At 44.0% G+C, this 13,331-nt stretch overlaps 1 protein-coding gene across 7 annotated transcripts in view; it reads right to left on the bottom strand.

Annotated features, from left to right (window-relative positions):
• Nucleotides 1-13,331, bottom strand: part of PALM2AKAP2 (PALM2 and AKAP2 fusion) — a 227,536-nt gene that overhangs the window by 14,872 nt on the left and 199,333 nt on the right. For all 7 annotated transcript variants that reach the window (XM_032981577.2, XM_042788051.1, XM_042788050.1 and 4 more), the window contains one exon: nt 8,270-10,661. In XM_032981577.2, coding sequence (XP_032837468.1) covers nt 8,270-10,661 — 2,392 coding nt within the window. The remainder of the gene's footprint in view (nt 1-8,269; nt 10,662-13,331) is intronic.

Below are 13,331 nucleotides of genomic sequence, written 5' to 3'. Positions count from 1 at the left end.
AGCAGGATCATGCAAACTTTCATGAACCTTCCTGTTGCTGAGACAAATGAAAACTCCAGCTGCTCCTCCAAAAAGCATCATGACAGTGATAGCCACTAGAGAGCAGCCTTGAAACCGCCTCTAAGAATCAGCAGGATTTATTCTTGAAGGAAGAAGTGAAACCTGAGTCGACGCTGTAGAAGTATTTTACAAAAAATCCCCTTGCCAGACTTGTTTCATTTCTGACCAGTATGGAAAAACCCAGCATCACTAGTTTATCATTACAGGCTTAGCTTAAGCTGGCCATTGGAGGGATGAGGCTGGGAATTCGTCCCCCTTAGATCACCCCACCAGAGACTGGACGGGGAGTTTCTATAGGCCCAGGTTCTTCTCTGGGTGGCACCAACACCAGCTCCACCAGACCAGGAGATATGCAGCGAAAGCAGAGGCCAACAGCAGGTCTTCTGCTGCCCATCTGCACACACGTGTGACAGCTTGGTCTGCTCAGCAGGAAAAAGTAAGAACAACCTTCACGTATCCCATTGGGTTCAGTGGGTATAAAAGTCTGCTGAAAATAAAAGATCTGATTAAGGGTCAGATATCTTGCTGTATTACTGAATTCTTACACTACTAAGTAACTGTCTTGGATGTATTCAAGTAATGCTGGAAGAATCAGGCTTCTCAGATGTCTGCCTAGCTTCTGCTTTCCCCCACGGATGCAGACACATCACAGGATGCTCAGATCTACAGACAAGCCTTATGCCTGAAAAGAGCTCCTTCCATTCCACTTTCTCTGGAAAACAATGCAAACCGTAGGCTCTGGGGATCTGCATTTTAGAAAGGGGCTATCTCCAAGCAGATCCATTCTCCCTAAATGGGAGACCCATCAATTTCCATATTGTAGCAGCAAACTGCCGTAACACACAACTGTTCTGAGTGTGCTGGGCAGTGTTACCATGAACAGTGTCACAGTTCCCTTTTCACAAATAGAGAAGCCAAGGTAGTAAGCAGATTTGGCCACAGCAAAACAGAGTTTTGCTGGTTTGTATCGACAAGAAATGATGCTTATACAACCATTTCCTCAGTGTGTTTGGATTCCACTAAAAGCTCAAGAACTCACAGTGTCATTTAACTTCTCTTCACAGAGGAGTAAGTGTCTCCCTCCAGTTCATGAAAATTTTAAGAATCTGTAGGCAGGTGGAAGAGGGAGATCCTAGCAGCACCAACAGTGTCAGAAAGGCAAGCAACCAGCACAACCATCAGTGAGGTTATGCTTTGATGATGCGTTGTCCGAGGCTTCAGGGCTCTCAGAACAACCACAGAAAAACTCTGTGATCCTGATGGAGAGCTTCAGTCCAGCACAGACTTATTCTGCCAGTTCAGACTGTGTTAGTAATGTTGTTGGGTTATTTTTCTTTTGGCAGATTTTCATCCAGAGGATACTGTTCTCAGGCAGAAGTCATTCAGCATAAAAGCATCATGAGACGCGATGATCAGAGGCACTTTCTACTTCCACAGTCCCATGCCACACCTGATACACACAGACACTGCTGGTGGCCCTTGCCCAAATCCAAACTGAAACTGTGCTCTGACTCAAATGGAAACAGGGTCATACTCGTGGGATACCAGCAAAGATTGCAGCTTGATGGTCACACTTGCAAGTTAACAATAGTTAACAGCAGTGTCTTCCCCTCCAGGGGAAGGCAGTCCCCTGAGATCACCTTTACAGCTGTTACAAGATTGAGTACAGGCTATAGCATCCCAAATCTTCACCCTCACATTTACATTTTTCTCCTCTTTCAAAGGGACTCCAAAAAATGTTCTGTGGCTTTAGTTCTGGTGATGGCTCCCTCCACTCTCTGGCTTCAGAGATCTAGTAGGAAGCTCCTGGGATTTGATTCTCTTAATTTCCTGCTTGTTCTGCTACTTGGGGTAGGCGTGAGCTGCTCTTAAGGATAGCACTGTTTCTCAGCTCTGGGGAGAGCAAGAGAAAGCTCAGGAAAAGGGCAGTTGCTGCTGTGTCCCAGTCTGCCGGCTGCAGGACATCACCTGACATCTCTCTGCAAAATCAAAGACATGTAAAAGTTGGGGACAAACTAGCTTTCTCTTAACCAAAACCTCTGCAGAGCTCTGGGGAGCAAGAGGGTCTGTGATGGTGACATATACCCTGTGGAGCATGATGGGTGTCCAAGCACTCGCTGCAAGCTGAGGAAGGATGCTCAGCTGATTTGCTGCAATATCAAGAAGAGTGACTGAGGGGAGGCCCTGGGACAAGGGCCTGAGTCACCACTAAGTAACCAGCAGGTACCAAGGGCAAACTTACAGTGTTAATTAAGGTACAATGGAGATGGGAAGAATGGGACTTAATGCAAGTAAGAGCAACCATTTTACAGATGTGCTGGCATTTTTTAAAGACATCTGCACAGCAGAGAAAACTTTTCAAAATAATTGATTTCATTTAGACAGACTGTTTTAGGAGACTACTCTGTGCTGGACGCAGGGGATAGTTGAAGTATCTAAAAAAAAGTCCCTCTGGTAATACGTAGCCTCATTACCACTCAGATGAAAGGTGGGCTTCTTTGGTCTTCTTGAACACCAGTTGAGCAACACGAATATGCAAACACACAAACAAACATTTAAAAAAGAACCTCTTGAAGACCTTCTCACTTCATACACATTCTCCACTAGGGTGGGAATAAGGAAGCAAATGACAAATGAGCTGGGTTAGTCTGCTGTTAAGGCACTCCTGGAGGTGTTCAGGGGATGAGGAACAGAAGAATACAGAGGAATCATTCAAGAGAATTATGAACTTTGTTTTTTTCATGCCGGTGCTAATCAAGGAGTAAGAAACAGTACACTCCATAAACTCAAAAGCTTAATTTCTCCTCTAGTGTTTCTGAAAATTCTCATTTTAAAAAGGGGATCATGCATGTGTATTATACCAGATCCTTATTCTTTACATGTATACAGGCCATTAAAAATTTTGCAGTGGCCACAAATATTAAAAATATTTTGCCCCGAAGTTTTTGTTTCTCCTGCCACCATACAAAAAGTATCTTCAGGCTGCAGCTGAACCTGAGAAGTTTCCTTAGCGTAAGTATTTACTAGTGAAAAATGAAAAGTGGAAAATGGTTTACAAGCTGAAGTGGCTCCTTGGACAGAGGTTTACACTCCACAGTTGTCACTCAGGAAAAGAAAGCAATGCCAAGTGCAAAGCATTTGACACTGTCCTGCACAACACTGTGTCCAAATTGGAGAGACATCGATTTGACATATGAACCACTGGGTGGATAAGGAATTGGCTGGACGGTTGAACTCAAAGAGTTGTGGTGAATGGCTCGATGTCCAAGTGGAGAGCAGTGACGAATGGAGTTCCTCAGGGGTCGGTGTGGGACCAGCACTGTTAAACATGTTTGTTGGCAACACGGACAGTGGGATTGAGTGCACCCTCGGCGAATTCACCAATGACACCAAGCTGTGTGGTGCGGTCAACACACTGGAGGGAAGGGATGCCATCCAGAGGGACCTGGACAGGCTGGACAGGTGGGCCCATGCAAATGTTATGGAGTTCAGAGCAAGGTCAAGTGCAGGGTCCTGCCCATTGGTTGAGGCAATCCCAAGTACAGATCCAGGTTGGGTGAGGAGGGGATTGAGAGCAGCCCTGCAGAGAAGGACTTGGGGGTACTAATGGGTGGTAAATTGACTGTGAGCCAGCAATATGTGTTTGCAGCCCAGAAAGCCACCCGTGTCCTGGGCTGCATCAAGAGCAGGGTGGCCAGCAGGGCCAGGGAGGGGATTCTCCCCCTCTATTCCACTCTCGTAAGAACCCCATAGCAGCTGCAGTGCTATGCTCAGCTCTGGAGCCCCCAACATCAGAAGGATACAGACCTATTGGAGCAGGTCCAGAGGAGGCCACAAAGATGGTCAGGGGGCTGGAGCACCTCCCCTGTGAGGACAAGCTGAGAGTTGGCTTTGTTTAGCCTGGAGAGGAGGAGGCTCTGGGGAGACCTTATAGTGGCCTTCCAGTGCTTAAAGGGACCTCCAGGAAAGATGGGGAGGGACTCTATTAGGGAATGTAGGGGTAGGACAAGGGGCAATGCTTTTAAACTGAAAAAGAGTAGGTTTAGATTAGATATAAAGAAGAAATTCTTTATTGTGAGGGTGGTGAAGCGCTGGCAGAGGGTGCCCAGAGAAGCTGTGGCTGCCCCCTCCCTGGAAGGGTTCAAGGCCAGGTTGGACGGGGCTTTGAGCAACCTGGGCTGGTGGAAGGTGTCCCTGCCCATGGCAGGGGAGTTGGAACTGGATGATCTTTAAGGTCCCTTCCAACCCAAACCACTCTATGATTCTGTGAGAAGAAAGAAGATGACAGCATACATACATCCCTCACTATTTGGAGGGAACAGTTACCTGAAATTTAAATGTACCTGATCACTTGCATTTCTAAACTGCAACCCCCCCCCCGAACTTCTCCCATCTGGTGAAATTCTCTCATCTAGTTCATCGGCTGAGGAAAACAGAAGACAACTGCTTGGTGAGCAGCTCTCCCAGATGCGTGTGCAGATGGGTCTGAGTGCTTGTGAACAAGTGCAGGGAACGCAATGTGCATTCTGCCTCACCTGGAAATGCTTTGGTGACAAACACCAAAAAGGCCTATGTGGCAGCTTCAGGAAAGCTTCTCTCAGGCATGGCTTCTTGTATTAGGGATTTCCCCATGCCTCATGATGAGACAACAAATATTCACAAATGGTTTCTCTCTAACAGAAAAGCCTTCATTGAACCAAGACTCCTCATGCAATGATAGTCACATCTCCTCTGATGAACAGAGTTACTTGAGCCAGGCACTACAAGGAAGTTAGACACAAGTTCTTCATAGTCTAACTAATCCTAATAAAAGGAACATGGCAATTACACCACCAAATGTATGCTGGATTTTCTTGTGTCACACACTCATCATCCTGTTCAAATAAACTATCAAACAGCCCCAGCTGCTCTGCCCAGGAGGGATGGTGTACTGCCTGCACACTGTAGGAGAAAACTACTGGCTTGCTATGCACCTGCTCAACACCTCGCCATGCGCAGCAGGTGCTGCAGCAAAACAACACAGGAAACGTTCAGATTTAAATATAGCTCCACAAACATCCTGGGATCCATGATGACTCTCCACTTAGCTGTGCTCAACCATTTTTCTGGTCTTTCTTGGGTTTCCTCATGCAGGAAATCCAAGTTTTTTTGGAATGAAATTCTTACAGCTTCTTCCCTTCACCCTTCCAGAAGTACCCTGGAGAAGGTCCTTGTCCTGAGTGCACACAATACATAGTCCTTGTTCCACTGATCTGAAATGGGTTAAAAGGCTTCTCTGAAGCATCCCAGTTTTAAGGGATACTTGTTAGCAGTACAGAATTTTATTACTATGAGTAACACTGGCTTGTGCCAGCTGATTGGCAGACACCAAGTTTAATGTTATCATCAGTTGTATGAAATTTGTATGTCAGGGTGGTAAAAACAGCCTGTTTGCTATCTAAAGTAATTAGCAGTTATTTCACACATACACCCACAGGAACTGTGTTAATCTTCCACACTTCAGTCAAATTAGCAGTTCAGTTCACTGCAGTCTTTTCTTGTGGTTTGTGTTTCTGTTATCCATACAACCACAGTTCAAAGCAGTGAAGTGGGGCAGGATTACTAAATAACCAGGGACCACCAGGAGTCCTAGTAAAGCCACTCTGCCCAGATCACCACCAAAAAGCAACCTGATAGGTAGGCCACTGCTAATTAAGTTAATTACTGCACCTTCTCAAAAGAGTTCTGGTGAGTTTACACTTTCCCACTTAAGGATTAGCAACAGGTTTTTCAAATTTAAACTTGATCCCCTAATTCCTTTCTGCTGAGGTATCCCGATGTTAAAAGAAGACTGACAATTCTTTCTCTCAGAAAGGCAATTTGGTCACAGAAGTACCTCTCTTTCTTCTTTTCATCATCATAATAACTTTTATTATTATTACTACTACTACCATTACTATTATTACTATTGTTATTACCACTATTATTACTATTTTCATGATTTTTCTATGTGATACTAGATATTCAGATTACAGTAACGAGCATGTTCTACAGCATATTCCTTACTGTGCCTACCACAAGTAAACTTTCTCTTCTGCTTTGTAAATCACCACTGTAACTGGCTGCAATGAAGCTTTACAGCCAGATTTTCTTGTCTCCACTGAATCACATTTTGCCTCTGTTTTTGTAAATACTGAAAAGATGCTGTAAATAGTAAAATAAAAGGAAAGTTGCTGCCATACTCCTAAATATTGCACAGTACCACTTCTCCCAATTCTTAAGGATGCCTTCAAGCTTTAACTGTAACACAGCTGGCTAAAGGGACAGCAAGGATGAGATGAGGGTATACAACCTGCAATGCTCAGGGTGCTGAGCTAACTTCCGCCAGCTGAGAGCACTGCTGAGCACACCCACTGTTAGAAAGGACCAAAAGAAGATTTAAGAATGACTTCGGCAATGCTCTTTGTGGTTTTTTTGATCAATGACATCCTTTCACATTGCCACATATTCATCTTTTCTTAGAAATTAATTCTTTGCCTTGTTACCAGCTGCAAATTGCAGTAGCTTGAGTCACTGGCTAACAGATCCCAATTTTCTTTCTTGATCATATAGCAGTTGGACATTTAAAGGAAACTGCCTGGAATGAGTCATTATAAATATAAGTTCGTCATTCTCACTAGAATGTAATTTATAATGAACATTTTAACATCAGACACAAAGTAAATGCCTTGTGTAGAGAAATAAGAATGAGCAAAGTACACTGTTTTCACAGATGCTCTGTTAAAACAAGCATTACTGTCAGCAGCCCTTCCATCATCACTTGTGAGTAAAAAGCAACCATTATCAGCCTAATTTCAAGTACTTGCAGCTTCAGAGGATGCTGTTTAAAGCAGGCAGGAGGACACCTTTATACAAGTCCTCCTAGATGAAGTCTGTGGTGCTCTGCCTCTCACGTCTTGTCAGACATTGCTCAAAACACCTCAATTTACAGACTCCATATCAAAAATGCTGTTCTACATTAGTAATAACAATAGCACTTCAGAGAAATTAGCAACATCTGCTACATTTTTAGGCAAGAAACATGTAAAAATCCACTTCCCTGAAGAAACAAAACAAAGTATCCACTATTTATGTGCTGCATAACACTCCAAGTTCACAATTAGACTGGTAATGGACTAAATCCAGGCCTTGTTCAAGCTTGCCATGACTTTCAAAAGAAAAGGATTACCCTGCACAATTTTTGGAAGCATCGCTGGCTCAGATTTACACCAGTGGAAATGAGGATGGAATTTAAGTACTCTGGGTAAAATGAATACTTCTTCACAATGATCACTATTAATAAAAACTTCTAAGTACTTGCAAAGCATATGCAGGTTTATACTCATAAATATCACTACACAGAAATAAGCCTGGCATGTAGTTGTTTGTTTGTTTGTTTGTTTTTTAATTTATTTCTTTTTATATGCTATATTAAGAAGGCATGAATGCATGTTTTATTTTTTTGAAGAGGGGAAGGAGGAGAGAAATATGCTGTAACTGCTGTGAAAACCTCCACAGGGACCCGGAAGCTGATCAGAGGACTCCTACTGAATCCATTAAGCATATTTTTTGTGATGCCTGTGAATGACACCAGCTGAAATACATGGCAATTCACAGCTCTGAAGATCTTTTTACCAAAGTTCATTAAGAAGATCAAGAAATACCTGAAAACAGAAAGCAAAACACACACAAAATGAAATGTGATTCAAAATCTGAAAATCTCCACTACCTCTTCACTTTCTTAATGATGGTGCAAGAGAGAAAGCCTGTTGAAAAATGCTTTGTATGTTTGTCTTTCAAATAGCCACACAGCTGCAAAAACTGCTGCTGCCCTTCCTTGTGATGATCCTAAATTTCAATGGGTGGTCTAAGCAGCACCAGTGGTAGACATGCCACGCTACAACGTGGCAAGGGATGCACAGAGCATAGGGTTACCTAATCATCATCAGGTTATCTAAGTTCCTTCTGCACTACCTTTGGGAGAAAACAAAAACATCCAGAGGTGTGCTCACCGACAGAAAGTTCGGTTGTCCCATGTCCTCCTCCTGCCTGCAGTTTCCAGGCAGACAAAATCATGACAACCCTCCCACCACCTTAAAAATTACATATTCATTCAAAAATTACATAAAGCTGAAACTGACCTGACCTTTCAATCACATTTCACTTCCACTGCGGTGCTTTGGTCTCTTACCTGGTGAAGTTTTGTAAGACACAGTTCTGGTGGGCATGGGTGGTGCGCTCTTCGGAATAGGGCTTGGTGCCAGCTGCAGACCTTGCCGCTGCCTCTTCAGCTCCTCTTCTCGTTCCTGGGCAGCTCTGATCTCTTCTTCTATCATTGACAAAGTCCGCTGCTTTCTTGACCGTAACTTGAAAGGGCCCACACTCACTTCAGGCTCCTGCGTGGCCAGAATGGAGGCAGTGCTCCTCAGCTCAGCTGCCTCTGAATACTTGCTGAAATAGCTGACTTCATGCCTATTTTCCTCCACAAGGAATGGCTGGCTGGCTGAGTACACGGGTGATTGCTGCAAACTCTTCCCTTCCCTGAGTCCTGAATCTTCCTCTTTTGAAGTCTTTGGTATGGTGTCCCTTTTTTCTCGAACAGGTGAAGACACCTGAGGTGGCTCAAACATTGGGTTCTGCTGGTCCTTGGAGGCTGGAGCTGGGCCAGTGGTGGCTGGCTGCTCTTTGACCACTATCTCCTTCTCTGCTGGTATTTCTTCTTCCTTGCAGTTTGCTTTATCCACCTGCTCAGCTATGGCTTGTTGGATGGCATTTTGAACCAGCAGGCCAGCATGGTACTCCAGCTGGTCATCAATCAGCATGGAGTCTGCCAAGGTGGAGGAAGGTGAGTCACAGCCCAGGTCACTGAATGACTTGGAGATGCCTTCACCCCTGCAGTCTGCTGGAGTGTCAGCCTGTGGGGTTTGGGGCAGTGAGAAATCGGCCAGCGAGCTTTCCTGCAGGGCGCTCATAGTCTCATTGGAGGCACCACTGTCGCTGATGTTATCCATGCTAAAGTCATTGGAAAGGGTCTCCAAGACAGTGGTATCCTGAGACCTGACAGACAAGTCATCCAAACCTGAGTCAAGCTCCTCTGGAGGGGAAGAGGCACTGCCTGACTTTGGGAACTGGTCTGGCACACTCTGTCCATCATCCTTCACCACTGTGAAGACTGCTCTTGCACTCATGAATTCTCCATCCTCCGCCCACAGTTTTGAGGCCTGTCCAGCTCTGGGACTATCACTGCACGGCAACTCTCTTATTGGGTCAGCAGTGGCAGTCTGAGCACTTGTATCATCTTCTGAGGTACAGGAGACCTTCTGTGCTTTGACAACAGTGGCATTGTTATCCTCGAGCTGTCCTGTTTGCCCACACACTGAAATGGGTCTTGTCACGGAGAATGGTGGCTTGTCTACATGCGGAGAATTGAGGCTTTTGTAGAATGGTTTGATGGAGAACATTTTGGGTGCTCCTGACCGCCTTGGTGGGGCCTGACCCTGAGGTGGACCTGAATGCTCCATCAGCTGGAACTGCTTTCTGGCAGCTGAGAAGTCAATTTGCTCTGTGACAATGTCCTCTTTCTTGATATTGGCTGGCTCTGGTGGTATAAAGGAGCAGCTGACCTGTTTGGGGGATGTTGGTATTGCACCTTGCTGATGCTGTCTCTCCTTGCGCTCCTTGTACTTCTTGTGGGACTCCAGATGTTCTTCATCCAGTTGATCCTCCAGGGTCTTCTCTTGGGGAGGGTTCCACCATTTGGCAGCGATGTTGGGGTTTTTCTTGACAGCCTGGCTTTTAATGAGTTCTCTTCTTTCTTTTTCAAGTTCCATCATTTCCTCTGATGGTCTCACCTTGCGGACCCTGTATTTTTCCTTCTCTTCATCATCTTCAAAGAGCTTTGAGGGCTTCTTGTCTTCATGGAATGCTCGTAGTTCAAATTTAGCCTCTTTCTTAAGGGTTGTAAGAGTTGTTTCTCCATCCTTAGAAGATCTTCTAGAACTGTTTGAAGAAGTGGGACTTCCTGGCACCTTCAGACTCTCCCTAGTGTCTTCCTTCACTCTACCCAAGGAATGGCCATTAGATTTCAGGTTCTCATCTGTTATGCCAGCTTCACGTGGTTCAACTACCAAGGGTGCCTGCTTGTCAGCTACATTTTCTTCCCTTTCACTGGAGACTGAATCATTATTGACATTAACAGATGCTCCTGAGCCATCCATAATGGAGACTGAACTTGGTTCAGGGGAGGATGTCCCATTAAAGGTATTATCTGCAGCAGAATCACAGCAATTTGCCTCCAGCACTTCATCTAGGTATCTGATCTCTTTAGCAACTTCACTGTCCAGAGATTCGTGCCTGTCCTTAAGTCCATTGTGGCTGGCAGCAGGGGAAAAGAAGTGGGTTGGACTGTCTATGGGATGTGGTGAAGCCACCGTGGTGATGCTTTTATGTTCAGAAACTGGAACTTCAATTTCCATTTTCTCTTCCTTTGTAGCAAGCACAGTAGCTGGCTCCAAGAAATTGGCACAGTTTTGGTCTCTGTTTTTTCTCAACCTGATGTCATCCTCAGGGATTCTGGAAGATTTCTAAAATAAAAAGAGAAGAAAACTATGAATCAGTCATGTTGCTAAAAAGCAACATTTTATTTTTTTGAAGAGTAAACACCATCTGGAAAGCAAATCCCAGCACTTCTCAAACTTGAGATTAAAGCAGCCCCTCAGAGTGTGGGAAGGCAAGGCAAATCATTAACACTGAAAACAGAATGTTACCTTACCATAAGCTGGACAAGGCACTAAAAGAACATCAAACTTTCATTTAAGTATCTCCCACCTGCTTACCACCCTCACTTTGTCATTATTTCATGCCTGTGTCCTGGTTTGACACTAAAAATGATTTTTGGATTTCCCATTTATTAATGACTTGACAATTGAGGTTCTTCAAAGGTTGGTATATGCAGCACACACCACCTATCATCTTGGTATTTTAAAAATGCTTTCCACACCCAGAAGAAATCTCATAATGCTTCTACAGATTAAAAGTATTGCTGCCCTCATTTTGCAGAAGCAGATGCTAACATGCAAGAAGAGTAGGCGATTCATCGCAAATTAAGAAAAAGGACATGGCAAGAGCAAGGAATGTTCATTTCTCAGTGGATCAATCCTGGTCATCAAACACAGCATAGAATTACACAGTGCTGGAAAGACATGGGGTCTTTCTACAACCCACACGGAAACCCACACACAGCTGGACCTGGGAGACGGGAAGTGTTTGCAACTCCCACGGCATGGAGACCACCACAAGGAGCATGACAGGGACCAGAGTCATGATCTTGGACCTCCCACTGCTTTGATCTGCAGTGCAGATGGACTTGATTCATATTTCTCCCTGCTCTCAAGGAGGGTATTGAAAGGAACACTATTTATGTTCATGTATGGGCAAATTTTACTGATCAAGCAGCCTACTGAACTTCCCATGAGCAAAGTCTCAAGGAATTTCTGATTAAGCTGGTAACGTGCTGATGAATTTCTCAGTAATTCTTCACTGCTGAAAGGCAAAAAAAGTAAACACCAAAAGAAAAGAAGAGGGCATTTTCACCATTATTATTCAAAAATAACTTGCTAACTCTAACTCTCCATAACTCCTGGAAACCAAAAGTGAGACATCTATTCCCTCTTACTAACATTTTAAAATAGAAATTTGATGTCTGAGGTCTCTGGCTCCCTTTCCACATGTTTCCATGTGTGAGGCATGGGCTTGGGAAGTAAATGGCACTGATCAAACTCTGTGAACTCAGTGGCCACTCAACAAGGGCACCATTGTCTGATAGTCACCCCCACCCTTGCTGTCCCTTATCCTGCATGCTATAAATACACTGCGGCAGCAGATGACCAGCTAGGAGTACAATGGCACTTACCAGTGACCTGAACAATCTCATTGCCTCTGGGTTTATATAGGCAGTAAAACACATTTGACACACCTTAAGGAATTACAGCCAGCCAGAAGAGCTTTCTTTCTAAAAGCACTCTGAAAGAATTTTCTGTCTAATTATGTAGTTGCACACAGTTCAAGACAATGCTGGCTTCATCCATTACATATTTTCTTCTAACTTGTCCTTAAACACCAGCAAAAAAACTTTAAAAACAAACAATCAACCAACCTGTTTTTGTCTATTTTACTTGATATACTTCACTGGTTTTACTTGCATTACACCTTCTATTAACCCTAGAAATTCTCCAGCCAAAGTTTCTAGCAGTGATCTTAAAGCATATTACATTTTTCACCATTCAAATATCTAAATGTGGCTTGTTTCTTCTTTAGTCCTATTAAGGATATATTCAAGAAATTAGATGTTCTGCAAACAAATACAGAACAACTAGTATAAAAAGTCCTTACTTTTTTGAGTGGGCACAGCAGGAGTGGAAGAATAAACTTTCTTTTAACCTGAAAAGGCAAGAATTGCTCTTGATTTACCTGCAGAGCTCCAGGTATCATGACAGAATGGCTACTCAGGTAACAGGACTAAGACTGCAATACCTTCCTGATATTTTGACTTAAATCTGCCCCGTCTGACTTGCTGGTGCAAAACAGGGGATGTCGCTACCTGGAGCAGTCTGTGCAAAGGGACATAATCATCAGTGCAGGACTACTGGTTGTCTCCTTTCCCACAAATCGTAAGTATGCCATCATGCTCCTGCTAACATTTCCTCCTAAACAGACAGATCAAAGCCACTAGTGACATTGGTATCTATGTGTCCTCTGTAGCCACAAGAGCACATCTTCAGTGGATGCAGAAAACCAGGTGATGAAGCTGTGCACCCCAGCCACTGAAACACATCTCCCTGAAGAGCCAAACCAGAGCCAATGGACTTCCCAGTATGTTCTAGTACCTTCATGCCATGCAGCTGGGAATATGCCCGATTGTCCCAGAAACACCTTTCATTAGAGCATGTCTTCTTCCATCACTGCTTTAATGTATGAACCATTTCAGATCATACCATGTTTGGGTATTCAAGTTAGGGAACAGAACCACATACACAGTGTTTTACCATTTTCTTAACGAGTAAGAGCCCATCTTCTCACCAGAGCTGCAACCCATAGCTGACAATTAAGGTATATACACGTAACTGTCTACTCCGGGCGCACACTTCTGACAGTAGGCAATTATGAAAGTGCATGTGTCTGAGCAATTAGTGTGTCACATGTCATTATGTAGTAAGACAGACAACTATGAACTAAAACCTATGAGGAAACATTGT

This window comes from Tyto alba, unplaced genomic scaffold, assembly GCF_018691265.1.
Source record: "Tyto alba isolate M040663 unplaced genomic scaffold, T.alba_DEE_v4.0 Super-Scaffold_13, whole genome shotgun sequence".
NCBI lineage: Eukaryota > Metazoa > Chordata > Aves > Strigiformes > Tytonidae > Tyto > Tyto alba.
Note: the sequence above shows the minus strand (reverse complement) of the source record. Positions and strands in the feature narration are given on the sequence as shown.